Source organism: Gobius niger (assembly GCF_951799975.1).
Source record: "Gobius niger genome assembly, chromosome: 21".
Classification (NCBI taxonomy): domain Eukaryota; kingdom Metazoa; phylum Chordata; class Actinopteri; order Gobiiformes; family Gobiidae; genus Gobius; species Gobius niger.
In genome coordinates this window covers 27022487-27037226 of record NC_136872.1, presented here as the reverse complement: position 1 = coordinate 27037226, position 14740 = coordinate 27022487, and the positions used below count along the sequence as shown (strand labels likewise).

Sequence of the window (14740 nt, the reverse complement as noted above, 5' to 3'; positions counted from 1 at the left end):
AGCTTAAAGGGGCTGTATGGAAGTTCTCAGTTTTATACTCGCTACTGCCACCTCAGGTGTAATGCGTAACTGCGTGCATGACATGCACATCCTAGTCCACGCACGGATAAACAGAAACAACAGCATTTGCATCACGTTTTGCACAGATTTGCAGACATGACTTGAACTGAGGTAAGAAAGTGTTATTTGTGCGTTTTGTCAACGTAGACAAAGTATAAATAAAACGTAGGCAACAGGTGTATTATAAGCGAAGCACTAGTAAACATTTTAAAAAGATAAAACCTGTCGCATCTTCTCTAAGGCCCAAAAGTCAGCATTGCATTAGAAACTTGAAGTAGAGCAGCTGTTTACGTGTTGTACTCCCATGCTTATATAAAGGGTTATCGAGATGTTTTTGTCCTGAAAAGCCTTATAAACTACTACTTCTGTTTGTAGATATAGTAATTAGCCTACTTACAGTACTGCAGCTGCTGCTTGTGCAGACCCACAGAGCTACTATACATTTCTCTAATAATTATAGCTAACAAACTAGCATAACAATGACTCAACAGAACCAACATTCACTGAAGGTGCAAAAAACTTGCTTTGAAAACGTGCTACTGGCTGATAGCTTGTACATTTATTAGCATAAGATATTATTTTTCACGTAAACCTGTAATTGTGTCTTACCTAAGCTAACGGTGAGTCTTTTCTCATACCGAGAGCATCTCTTAGCGCTCGCCATCGCTGAAAAGCTGCTCCAATATTGACTCGTCTTTGACCTGCGTCGCTCTGACTCCAGTTTACTTCACTTAATCGAAAGTTGTTGCTTGACTTTCTTGTGTTTTCTTGGGGTCTGTGATGGAGTTTCCGCTGGGCTCGAGGCCGGTCTCTTCTTGCTTTCCGCAGACTCCATCCTCACTGTTCAAAAGTGACCTCCTTAGAGCGGAGACATGGACGCCTGCGGCAGCTGCTCGGGCACACGCATGACGTCACGCGCTCTGAAGTCCACTTTTCTTATTGACAGTGCAGGATTTTAGAGACAGGGCTGGGCTCATTCTACACATTAGGACATGGCCGGAACATGTAGGGGAATGAAAATACTTAATTTTAACATTTTTAACTCCGTATAGTCCCTTTAAAGTGTGGTTTACTCTTAGTATTTCTGATGTTAAAAGGAAAGGAGTTCCAGGCGTTTGCTCCTCTGTACATAACGGTTCTTCTCATTGAGTCACTTTCGGGTCTGGGAACAACCACAGAGTTTGTCGTCACTTGATGAGACACAAACCTGTGACCAAACCCGCTGAATAAGAGTTTGTCGAACAAAAAACTGTGCTGTTTGTCCATCAGAACTTTGTGCATGACCATGAGGAGACTGGCCTGTAGTTTGGTCTCCTGAGCATCTCACGGACATTAGTGTGGAAAGGACAGTGAAGCACGACTGGAGCTGCTCTGTTCTGAGCCATTTGAAGTCTCTGAAGATGCTTTTGTGGAGCATTGGACCACACTATAGGGCAGTGATGTAGGTGAGACAATACTATGCTTTGGACCACAGTTTTCACAACAGCAATGTGTTGTTTTCTCACATTTATGCCAGTGATCGACAGCAAAAGCTTCACATTGATGTCTGTGAATTTAAACTTTTTCCCTTTTCACCTGCAGTGTCTCGGATTATAATAAAAATCACCAATGACTGAATCAGTTTTACATTTAGTCGACTTTTCTTTTGACTGAAACTAAACTGAAATATTTGTAACACACATTTAAACCCGGCTCTCTCCATTATTCACATTTCACTGCAGAAAACACTGGCGATTTTCACACCGGAAACCCCTCATGTTTACCATAGAAAAGGTGAAATCATCGACTGGACTGGGTTTAAGTGAAGCTTTACTTTTAGTCACAGAAGCTCAGCTTTACAGCATCGCTCACGTCCAGTCCATGATTTTTCTACAATGGATGTTCCCTGGATGAACGAGAGCCTCCACAAACGACATTTCCAACACGTTTGTTCTCATGTTCACGTCGGTCTCCACAGCAGGAGTTTGTAATTGATATATATTCACCTGGACACGCCCCTCAGCTCCACAGTGCTGTATTTCAAACTGATCTCTCTCTCTTCTCTCGCCTTACTTGACACATTGTGCTGAAATTTGGGGTAATAATTATAAAACTACTTTACAGCCAATATTCATCCTTCAAAAAAGAGCAATAAGAACAATGTATAACGCTGGTGACCGAGACCAATCCACTGTTTATTAAAGCCAAGATTCTAAAACTTCAAGACATGATCACTTTTAAAACTGCTCAGTTAATGCACAAAGCTGAAAATAAGCAACGACCTCTAAAAACTCAGCAGTTGATTTCTGAAAGAGAAGGAAAATATCATTTAAGGGGCTTGGATCACTTTAAACCTGCCCATGCCCGGACATCCAGGAACAGTTTGTGTGTGTCCGTTTGTGGTCCTGAAATATGGAATAAATGACACGTAGACCTCAAACCATGTCCGAATATCAGACAGTTTAAACATCAATACAAAGAATGGATTTTCTCTAAGTATCGGAAGAAAATCTCTGACTTTTCCTGTTCAGCTGTTGTAAACCTGATGTTGATGGTAGGGAGTATTCACACTGTATATGACAACTTGATTTAGATCACAGAGCTCAGATTATTGTTTTAAGGAAGCCTAAAAAGTAAATAGGAAAAGAGACTGACAGTACTTAAAAGGGGCGGGACTAAATAAGAGTTTACTTCCCCCCCACTCCTTTCCGGACAGCCTCATTTCAAACGTGCAAAAGGTAAAATAGTTTGTACTGAGACGTAAATGTGTTGAGCTGCACGTCTGAAACTGAGCTCATCTGCCACGATCATGGCAGGTTGTGTTTTGAGTTCGTATGAGTTTGTGTTTTTATGTTTTGTTCATGGTCCGGATAAAATCTGACAATACTTACAATACAATCTCTCCTTAATGTGGCTTTAATGGACATTTGTGTGTCAGTGTTTGCGTCGTATTATCAGCGTGTCAGTGTTTGCTCTGAGTCCTAAACATCTGTCACATTTCTCTTGTATTCCTGAGCCCTGTGTCATCGATGAGAATAAAAGTGAGGATAAAAGTCTGGCTCTCACGGCCTCGGCTCCGGCTTTTACTTTCACACTTAAACCTTTACTGATAAAACGACACAAATAAACATGTCACATTTCAGAGACGGTTTAACCCTCTGTGGAATCAAACCCTTATGGCTCTGACACAGTGAAACCTCTCGACTCCCACCTGAACGGATCCCGTTTCATCCAGGCTTTCAAAAGGCTTTACCCCAATCAAAAAGCTTCAAAACAGCCACAAAAAATGAGAAGAAAACAAGGATGTAAACGCAACATAAAAGTGACAAAAATGTGACAAAAATTCTACAAAAATTCTACAAAAATTCTACAAAAATGTGACAAAAAAGTGACAAAAAAGTGACAAAAATGTGACAAAGATTTGACAAAAAAGTGACAAAAATGTGACAAAAATGTGACAAAAATGTGACAAAGATTTGACAAAAAAGTGACAAAAAAGTGACAAAAATGTGACAAAAATGTGACAAAAATGTGACAAAAATGTGACAAAAAAGTGACAAAAATGTGACAAAAAAGTGACAAAAATGTGACAAAAATTCTACAAAAATGTGACAAAAATGTGACAAAAATGTGACAAAAATGTGACAAAAATGTGACAAAAATGTAAAAAAAAAAAAAACATTTAAAAAAAGGTGACACAAAACAGCAACAACGTGAGGAAAAATCTCAGTTTTGTGGGTCTTAGCTTTCAAATGAGGCGTGACACTGGCCTGTTGTTCTGACTCAGAGATTGTGTGTTTGTGTTGTGTCCTGTCTGCTGTGGTTGTGTTGTTGCATTGCACTCCCATAGTCTCCTAATAAAATCAAACAAAGTGTTATTTTCAACATCAATCAATCAATATCTCTTTATAAACGATTTTATTTGGACCTTTAAAAACATGGTTGTTCATCCATGATGCCAAAGCACAAACAGAAATGTGAAGAAAGTGTCCGGAGTGTGAAGATGTAAATATAAATATAATCCCATTTACAAACTCTGACTCCATTATTTAGATTTCACTGCTTAAAATATTGGTGATTTTGTCCACTTTTATACATAAAATTAAACACTTTTCCTTCTGATCTCAGTGTCAGTGATCCTCAGCCTGTGCCTTAAGGGTTAAGTGTGTGGCTGTGGTGACAGAGGGCGGGGCTTGTCCTCAGGTAAAGAGCAGGTGTTTCCGCCGCAGTGTCACAAATGTGCGGCTGAAGGGGAGATGACGGGACGGTCCTGTAATCTCCAAACCGAGCAGAAACCAGGGAGAGTCGGACAGAGGAGACGCTTCAGAGCCCACACTCAGGTGAGGCTTTGGAATCAGACAGAGCTACAGTTTACAGACTCATCACTGCATCATATACACAATAACATACACCAGAGCACATTTGGTGTTTGGCCTTAAGTCAAGGTTCATTGAGTCATAATGAGTGCATTATTAGAGCTGTGTCAGTGTAATGTGTGTAAATGCTTCTTATAAACAGAGCAAATACGTGTCTGAACCTGTGAGGAGGCAAAGTGCGTGTGAAGGAGTGTGATGAGGAATGTAGTCGAGCTGAACTGCTGAGCCGCTCCCACTGTTTTGTGCTCGTCCAGTCACAGGTAAAAATAAACACAGTGTTTACACGTGGCCACACCGCCTTTGCTCTGCCCAATCCCGTCAGACCTTGGCAGCTCAGCAGGGAAGGGCCTGGTCGGTATTTGGATTGGAGACCGTTTGGGAACACCGGGAAGCCTGGCGAATGTAGTGAGTGAGTGGTTGGTGGTGGTCGGAGGGGCCGATGGCGCAGACTGGTTGCCTTGCTTCCGTCAGTCTACCCCAGGGCAGCTGTGGCTACAGTAGTAGCTTACCACCACCGGGTATGGAGTGAATGAATAATGTAATGTAAAGCGTCTTTGAGTGTCCAGAAAAGCGCTATATTAAACCAATGCATTATTATTATTATTATTATTACATGATGAGGTTTATCTCTGTGTTAAAGGCTCTGATTCTCCCCCAGGACGAGACTCGGGGGAAATGGCAGAAGGAAAAGCAAAGCCTCCAGAGGGCAGCACTGAGCCACAGCTCTGTGGGACAAAGTGAGTTCAGTCGTTTCTCATCCACTTTAACCTGTGGTGGCCTGATTTGTGTCCGATCTCTCCAGTGCCCCCGAGCTCAAAATGCAAAAGCAGAATAAAGTAAAGCCTCTTTTATTGTCAAATTCTCTTGGTTTAATCCCTGACCACACCAGGCCTCTGCAGGTCACATCCCTGTTACGACCGGCCACATGTAAACAGACCTTTGTTAGAAAGAGTAAAGTAAGTCTATGTGTCTGCTCCAGGTTTGGCCTCTTCACTGTGAGGGAATTAAGACATTTTAAATATATTTTAACCTGACAATTTCTCTGTTTGAGCCAGTTAGTTCTGAAGTCCTGAAAAATAAATCTCTTTAACATAATACAACACTACAGGCTATTTTCAAAGTGTGCATTGTATGAATGAGTGATATTCTCTGCACCATCGCTGTACTCCTACTTTCTGCTCTGTTCATACGAGGCGGGAGAAGAAATACAAACATGTGCAGGTTGTTTGGAGCATCGTGTGCGTGAACTGCATCAGTGTAAACAGAACTATGTGAACTCACCACAATGCGCAGCACGGATGGTAAAAGAGCAGAGACTTCAGTTTGTAATGGAGCGTGTTTCTGCTGTCCTGGATCTGCAGCAGCTCTGGCCTGCAGCTTTATAATAGGTTTGGTTTAAAGAGTGTGAGTGTTTCTCTCCCTCCTGCACTGGGACTGTCCACGTCGTCCATAACTAAAACCCTCACTGACCAATAACCTCCTTCAAAGACAAATGTGTTTTCAAAACTGATCATTTCTCTTCACACACAGATCTTCAGCTCACAGTCGTGTTTCCAATGCCCGGTCTAAAAATCGTAAACCAGAGTTAAGTCTTGAACCTGCTCCTCGAGACTCACGGTGAGAATTTAACTGAATGTGGAGTCTATCACAGCTGAAGCCAAGACCGACATAACATCTGTTCTTTACAGAAGCAGATCTACAGCCTCAGTGTCGACTCTGTCCATGAGGAGTGACTGGTCTCATGGCAGATTAATAAACTTCAGTCCTGAACCTGCTCCAGACTCACGGTAAGAAATAAACCTAGTGAGTCCATCCACAGCTATATTCACCTTATTCCGCCCACTTTTGCCACTTTTTGCGTTGTCTCTGCTCCTCGTTGTCTCTGCACTTCCGGTCGAACGCGAAGCCGTTCATTTAAACGGAGAACGAGGGAAAATATTCTCCGCTCAAATCTGATGTTTAGTCGATTGATTTGTGTAAAATGTCCGATGTTCATTTGCACCGACATGTCGACACTGCAGCGTTTCTCTGCGTGGCTGAAAAACGGATTTGTTTTCGTGTAGTGACTGATTTTAAGTGGACTTCTCCAGTCACATGTTAACACATAGGAGAAAAGGGGCGGGCACTATTCATGGCAACGCCCACGCGAGCCTCCGGAATAAGGTGAACAGACATAAGTCGTCAAAGCATCCTTTGAGTCAAATATTATTCCTAGTAAAGGTTTGTGGTTGATGATGGGGAGACTTTAGGAGATACTTTGTTTTATCAGATAAAAGTAGAAACAGAATGTGGCTTTCACATGTATCAGGCTGAAAACTGCACCTCCTCTCCACAGAAGCAGATCTACAGCCTCAGTGTCGGCTCTGTCCATGAAGAGTGACTGGTCTCATGGCAGATTGATAAACTTCAGTCCTGAACCTGCTCCAGACTCACGGTAAGAAATAAACCTAATGAGTCCATCCACAGCTATAGACATAAGTTGTGTGTGTGTCAAATTCTCTTGGTTTAATCCTTGACCACACCAGGCCTCTCACATCCCTGTTACAACCGGCCACATGTAAACAGACCTTTGATAGAAAGAGTAAAGTAAGTCTAAGTGTCTGCTCCAGGTTTGGCCTCTTCACTGTGAGGGAATTAAGACATTTTAAATATATTTTAACCTGACAATTTGTCTATTTGAGACAGTTAGTTATGAAGTCCTGAAAAATAAAAAATGAATCCCTTTAATATATTACAACACTACAGGCTATTTTTAAAGTGTGCTTTGTATGAATGAGTGATATTCTCTGCACCATCGCTGTACTCCTACTTTCTGCTCTGTTCATACGAGGCGGGAGAAGAAATACAAACATGTGCAGGTTGTTTGGAGCATCGTGTGCGTGAACTGCATCAGTGTAAACAGAACTATGTGAACTCACCACAATGCGCAGCACGGATGGTAAAAGAGCAGAGACTTCAGTTTGTAATGGAGCGTGTTTCTGCTGTCCTGGATCTGCAGCAGCTCTGGCCTGCAGCTTTATAATAGGTTTGGTTTAAAGAGTGTGAGTGTTTCTCTCCCTCCTGTGCTGGGACTGTCCACGTCGTCCATAACTAAAACCCTCACTGACCAATAACCTCCTTCAAAGACAAATGTGTTTTCAAAACTGATCATTTCTCTTCACACACAGATCTTCAGCTCACAGTCGTGTTTCCAATGCCCGGTCTAAAAATCGTAAACCAGAGTTAAGTCTTGAACCTGCTCCTCGAGACTCACGGTGAGAATTTAACTGAATGTGGAGTCTATCACAGCTGAAGCCAAGACCGACATAACATCTGTTCTTTACAGAAGCAGATCTACAGCCTCAGTGTCGGCTCTGTCCATGAGGAGTGACAGGTCTCATGGCAGATTGATAAACTTCAGTCCTGAACCTGCTCCAGACTCACGGTAAGAAATAAACCTAAAGGTGCGTACAGACCAAACGTGCGTCCACGCCCCATCTGCCTCTCGTTTGACGCCAAACAACGCCGCTTCACATACTTCACACTCGCGACAAACGCCTGTTTGCTGCGCGTGAAGTTTTGCAAGCGTCAAACATTAGGAGGCGTGTCTGTTGACTCAGGGCGCACTCACACTTGACATCCGAACCTGCCACTCTCCAGCTCGTTCGAGGAAAGGCCTGGATGACCCGAACGGCCCGCGCTCAAACTTACACAAACGAACCGAGTGGCCGAGCACGAGGAATTGTTTACAAGTGCACGTGAGCAGCAGCAGCTCAACATAATGCGGAAGAAAAAAAAACTTAAGCAGCTTCGTGAAATAATGTCTACTATGAGCCCTGTCAAATCTCTTCACTCCACTTTTCTTTGCATTTTACTACAGTTTAACAAAAAGGGCTATGGTGAATATAATAGTCCATTTTAATAAAGCAGAGAAATAGAGAAGTGCTCGTCCCTCTGTCCCGCTCAGCTGGGGCGGGGGTGGAGCAGCACCTGCCGCCCTGAGCCTTTCTTTGGAGTCATATACAGCCTGAACAGAAGATATGACCCTCAGTTTATGTCATTCATTGCTGCTTCGGCCACTGGTTAAACAGCTTTATGTTGGCGAACTCCTGGAAGTCTACGCTTTACGTTACAGCAAAGCACTAAATACAAACGCGCACTAAAATCACAAGTCATAAATGCACCCGCAGGTTTTCTCTGTCAGACTAAAGCCTGCGGACAAACCAGGTGCAGCAGCAGAGAAGCTCGGACACAGGGCGGGAGAAGCGCAGCCGCTCCCGTAAAGTCAGCCCGAGACGTGCGTGAAGCGTCCAGGGCGTCGGGAGTGAGTGGTCGGGGAGACGAGCGGTCGGGGAGACGAGCGGTATGTGGCCGGGGGTCCGGGGAGCCGCCCGGGAGCGAAACGGTCGGGGGCCGGGGAGAAGAGAGCGAGGCAGCCGCTGCCCTGTTTGATAAATACAGCCTTTTCTCACTGTTTTACGTGACAAATGCAACCGCCCACACAACAGCCGCTTGTATCCGTGCGTGTGCGCAAACACGAGCAGCCGAGCCGCGCTCTGGCCCCCTCCTCCAAGCGGCCAAAGTCCGGAACCGAGTCCGACTCGGGCATGGTTTGTTGCAGGTAACAGGTGACGCCTGAGCCCAGTCAGCCTCCCTGATTGGTTAACAAGGCATAAATGAACGCATGTGTAGAGTGGATTACTTGAGTGCATGAAGCAGTGGGCGTGGCCTCCCTGTTCGCTCACCGTGCTGTTCTCCCTGTTCGCTCACCGTGCTGTTCTCCCTGGCTTTGACGCACGTTTTTCCTCATCCGCTCGCGTTTGCTACGCTTAATACGCACGGACAGCTTTGCTTGCATTTCGAAGCGCGTTGAAGCAACTCTACATAGGGTTAACATGGAAGTTGGAGGCGTGGACGCTTTTGGTGTGTACGCACCTTAATGAGTCCATCCACAGCTATAGACATAAGTTGTGTGTGTGTCAAATTCTCTTGGTTTAATCCCTGACCACACCAGGCCTCTCACATCCCTGTTACGACCGGCCACATGTAAACAGACCTTTGTTAGAAAGAGTAAAGTAAGTCTAAGTGTCGGCTCCAGGTTTGGCCTCTTCACTGTGAGGGAATTAAGACATTTTAAATATATTTTAACCTGACAATTTCTCTATTTGAGCCAGTTAGTTATGAAGTCCTGAAAAATAAAAAAATGAATCCCTTTAATATATTACAACACTACAGGCTATTTTTAAAGTGTGCATTGTATGAATGAGTGATATTCTCTGCACCATCGCTGTACTCCTACTTTCTGCTCTGTTCATACGAGGCGGGAGAAGAAATACAAACATGTGCAGGTTGTTTTGAGTATCGTGTGCGTGAACTGCATCAGTGTAAACAGAACTATGTGAACTCACCACAATGCGCAGCACGGATGGTAAAAGAGCAGAGACTTCAGTTTGTAATGGAGCGTGTTTCTGCTGTCCTGGATCTGCAGCAGCTCTGGCCTGCAGCTTTATAATAGGTTTGGTTTAAAGAGTGTGAGTGTTTCTCTCCCTCCTGCACTGGGACTGACCACGTCGTCCATAACTAAAACCCTCAGTGACCAATAACCTCCTTCAAAGACAAATGTGTTTTCAAAACTGATCATTTCTCTTCACACACAGATCTTCAGCTCACAGTCGTGTTTCCAATGCCCGGTCTAAAAATCGTAAACCAGAGTTAAGTCTTGAACCTGCTCCTCCAGACTCACGGTGAGAATTTAACTGAATGTGGAGTCTATCACAGCTGAAGCCAAGACCGACATAACATCTGTTCTTTACAGAAGCAGATCTACAGCCTCAGTGTCGGCTCTGTCCATGAAGAGTGACCGGTCTCATGGCAGATTGATAAACTTCAGTCCTGAACCTGCTCCAGACTCACGGTAAGAAATAAACCTAGTGAGTCCATCCACAGCTATATTCACCTTATTCCGCCCACTTTTGCCACTTTTTGCGTTGTCTCTGCTCCTCGTTGTCTCTGCACTTCCGGTCGAACGCGAAGCCGTTCATTTAAACGGAGAACGAGGGAAAATATTCTCCGCTCAAATCTGATGTTTAGTCGATTGATTTGTGTAAAATGTCCGATGTTCATTTGCACCGACATGTCGACACTGCAGCGTTTCTCTGTTGGCTGAAAAACGGATTTGTTTTCGTGTAGTGACTGATTTTAAGTGGACTTCTCCAGTCACATGTTAACACATAGGAGAAAAGGGGCGGGCACTATTCATGGCAACGCCCACGCGAGCCTCCGGAATAAGGTGAACAGACATAAGTCGTCAAAGCATCCTTTGAGTCAAATATTATTCCTAGTAAAGGTTTGTGGTTGATGATGGGGAGACTTTAGGAGATACTTTGTTTTATCAGATAAAAGTAGACACAGAATGTGGCTTTCACATGTATCAGGCTGAAAACTGCACCTCCTCTCCACAGAAGCAGATCTTCAGCCTCAGTGTCGGCTCTGTCCATGAAGAGTGACTGGTCTCATGGCAGATTGATAAACTTCAGTCCTGAACCTGCTCCAGACTCAGAGTAAGATCTGACCTGAACACAGAGTCTCAGCAACTGACCTGAACACAGAGTCTCAGCAGCTAAACTGTGCTTTATATTTGTGATTGTAACTTGTGAGATGTTAAAGACGTGCTCAGTGCTGTGTGTTTGTGTCACAGAGAAACAGAGTCAGAGCAGGACGCCTGGCCTCAGTGTGGAGACACAGGCAACAGTCCTGATCAGGGGGTTCAAGGCCCTGCACCAGGTGAGTCTGCTCAGTCTGAGACTCATCAACTACAGCAGGGAATAAGAGACCTGTTCATCAACATTAACAGGTGTCTCCTCCTCTGTGTCCAGGTGAAGGTCTCCACAAGGTTCTGAAGGACCATAAGCAGAGCCTGAGCAGCAGATGTGAGAGTGTGACAGAGGGAAGTGAAGAATCAGGAGATAGAACTCTTCTGAACAGCATCTTCACTGAGCTGTACATCACAGAGGGCCTCAGAGAAGAGGCCAGAGCCCAACCTGAGGAGAGGAGTCTGGAGACACAGTCCAAGAAGAAGCAGGTCCAGGAGATCACCATCAGGTGCCAGGACATCTTTAAAGCTCTGCCCCCTGAGCAGCAGCAGGGGGCGCTGCAGCAGGGCTCCATCAGAGCCGTGCTGACTGTGGGCGTGGCTGGAGTGGGGAAGACCTTCTCAGTCCTGAAGTTCTGTCTGGACTGGGCCCAGGGCTCAGAGAACCAGGAGCTGCAGCTGGTGGTGCCACTGTCCTTCAGAGAGATGAACCTGGTCAGAAGGGGGCGCTACAGTCTGATGGAGCTGATCCAAGTGTTCCATCCAGCGCTGGATCCACAGGTCACTCTCATTTAGAGAAAGCTTTACCTTTCACATCATATATTTCAAAGTCTCAAACACTTTTGAAATGACTCCTGGCTCTCAGGGCGTTAGTTAGTTCAGTCTGTGTTCACATTCACTGTAAACCCTGCAGTCCCTCACACTGGAGCTCCACCACTCACTGGTTTAAAGTGAGGGTTGAAGGAAAGTGGTGTAAAGTCATGGATGTTAAATGTTGTGTTTCTCTGCCCCACAGACGCTCACAGCCCACACTCTGTCCGTCTGTAAACTCCTGTTCATCTTTGACGGCCTCGACGAGAGCAGACTGTCTCTGGACTTCAGCTGTGAGCTCATCTCTGAGGTCACACAGAGGTCAGAGGTGGGCGTACTGTTGGTGAACCTCATCAGAGGCGCTCTGCTTCCTCACGCCCTTATATGGATCACCTCCCGCCCAGCGGCGGCCCATCAGATCCCAGCGCGGTGCGTGCACAGGGTCACGGAGGTCAGGGGCTTCATCACTGACCCACAGAAGGAGCAGTACTTCAGGAAGAGGTTCTCAGATGAAGAGCAGCTTCAAACAGTCCTGTCCCACCTCAGAACCTCCCGCAGCCTCCACAACATGAGCCAGATCCCAGTCTTCTGCTGGATCACCTCCATAGTCCTGGACCACGTGTTGAGAAGCCATCAGAGCGGACCACTGCCCCAGACCCTCACAGACATGTACGCACACTTCCTGTTGGTGCAGACGCACAGGAAGAGGAAGTACAAACAGACACAAACAGAGGTCAGGTCTGAGACCTGGGGGCTGACAGAGGCCGACACAGAGCTGCTCCTGAAGCTGGGGAGACTGGCCTTTGAGCATCTGCAGACAGGAAACATCATGTTCTACCAAGAAGACCTGGAGCAGGTGGGTCTGGACCTGAGCGAGGCCTCGGTCTACTCCGGACTCTGCACTGAGATCTTCAAACGAGAGAGTGTCTTCAACCAGTCAGTCTACTGCTTCATGCACCTGAGCGTGCAGGAGTTTCTGGCAGCCGTTTACCTTCACCACTGCTTTAAGAACAACCAGGAGGTGGTCAGGGAGTTTCTTTATGGAAGTGAAGGAACAGTCTCAGAGTTAAGTCCAAATACATTCCTCAGAGAAGCTCTTATAAAGTCCCTGCAGAGTCCAAACGGCCACCTGGACCTGTTTGTGCGGTTCCTTCATGGCCTCAGTCTGGAGTCCAACCACAGACTTTTAGGAGCTCTGCTGAGTCCAATCGACCAATCAGAAATCACCAAAGTCATGAAGAACCTTAAAGAGATGAGCTCAGAGAAAGTCTCTCCCGACAGAAGCATCAACATCTTCCACTGTCTGATGGAGCTGAAGGACCAGTCTGCGCAGCAGCAGATCCAGGACTTCCTGAAGTCTGGAGGAGGATCTGAGGAGAGACTGTGTCAGATCCAGTGCTCGGCTCTGGCCTACATGCTGCAGATGTCAGAGCAAGTCCTGGAGGAGCTGGACGTAAGCAAGTACAACACGTCTCATCTGGGTAAACAGAGACTGATCCCAGTGATGAGGAACTGCAGGAAGGCTGTGTGAGTCCTCAGTCACAGACAGAAGCTTCACAGACCTGTTAGAATCACTCACATGTCGCTCTAACATCTGTTACAGGTTTAGTTACTGTGAACTCTCAGATCTTCACTGTGAAGTGGTGGCGTCAGCGCTGAGCTCCAGCCCCTCCCATCTCAGAGAGTTGGATCTGTCTAATAGTATCCTGAGTGACTCCTCAGTGTCTGTGCTGTGTGCAGGTCTGAAGAGTCCTCACTGTCAGCTCTCCTATCTCAGGTCAGTGCAGGTCTGAAGAGTCCTCACTGTCAGCTCTCCTCTCTCAGGTCAGTGCAGGTCTGAGGAGTCCTCACTTTCAGCTCTCCTCTCTCAGGTCAGTGCAGGTCTGAAGAGTCCTCACTTTCAGCTCTCCTCTCTCAGGTCAGTGCAGGTCTGAAGAGTCCTCACTGTCAGCTCTCCTCTCTCAGGTCAGTGTCAGGTCTGTGACGGCTCTCGCTCGTCCATCCTCCACTCTCCTCATCCTTTAATCACTGAGTGATGGGACGTAGCCGTTCTCTGAGAGTGAAGTAAAGTGTAGGAGATCATGTCTGAAAAACCACAGCATTTACCCCCACCTCGGAGTCCTGCTCCAAACCAGAGTCTCAGATGTTCAGCTGTAGCTACAGAAACTCCTCTGACTTTACTCTGGACTTAATCAATGCATTTATTCTTTATTCAGATTGGATTTCTGTGGTTTGTCAAAGATCAGCTGTTCCTCTCTGGCCTCAGCTCTGAAGTCCAACCCCTCACATCTCACTCAGCTGGACCTGAGATTTAACGGTCTGAGAGAGTCAGACGTGAAGGAGCTCCGGGTCCTCAAACAGAGCCCTGACTGTCGACTTAAGAGACTGAAGTGAGTCCAGACTTTATCAGACTGTTCTGAACCTGGAACTTTTTCTATTTTCTAAAAACACTGAGGCTGTTTGAGTTTGTTTTAAAGAGTTTTTTAATCTTAAATCCATTCTATCATTAAAGGTTATTTATGAAGATCAAGTGTTAACCATGTTATTACGTTATATCCTTATGAAAAACAGACCTGGAGTGAGTTTAGTTTCAATAATCATCATATTCAGTTTATCTCCGTCTTCCTCAGTCACACCAGCCCACACTCCGATACACGGGAGATTTAACTGTTTTAAAGACTTTATTATTTTTCATTGTCTTTCCAGATTAATTATTGTGAATAATAATAAGTTGTAATAAATAATTCCTGATTTCTGCTTCTCCACAGCTGGAGGTATTAATAATGATGTTCAGCAGCTCCAGATCAGACGCCTCAGTCTGAGTCCAGGAGAATAAACAGAAGGATCCAGGATCACGGCTCAGAGGAACAGGTCTGAGCTCCATCAAGAACCTGGAGACAAAGAGAGAGAAGAAAGTGAAGTCCTTCAGACTCTCCAGGCGTCT

General features: G+C 45.5%; 1 protein-coding gene across 1 annotated transcript in view; it reads left to right on the top strand.

Moving 5' to 3' along the window:
- LOC306981092 (protein NLRC3-like) overlaps positions 1-14190 on the top strand; it is a gene marked incomplete at both ends in the record, with an annotated part of 29511 nt that extends 15321 nt beyond the window's left edge. The window contains one exon of the mRNA XM_079580642.1: positions 14013-14190. Within this exon, the coding sequence (XP_079436768.1) occupies positions 14013-14190 (178 nt within the window). The remainder of the gene's footprint in view (positions 1-14012) is intronic.
- Between the last annotated feature and the right edge of the window lie 550 nt (positions 14191-14740).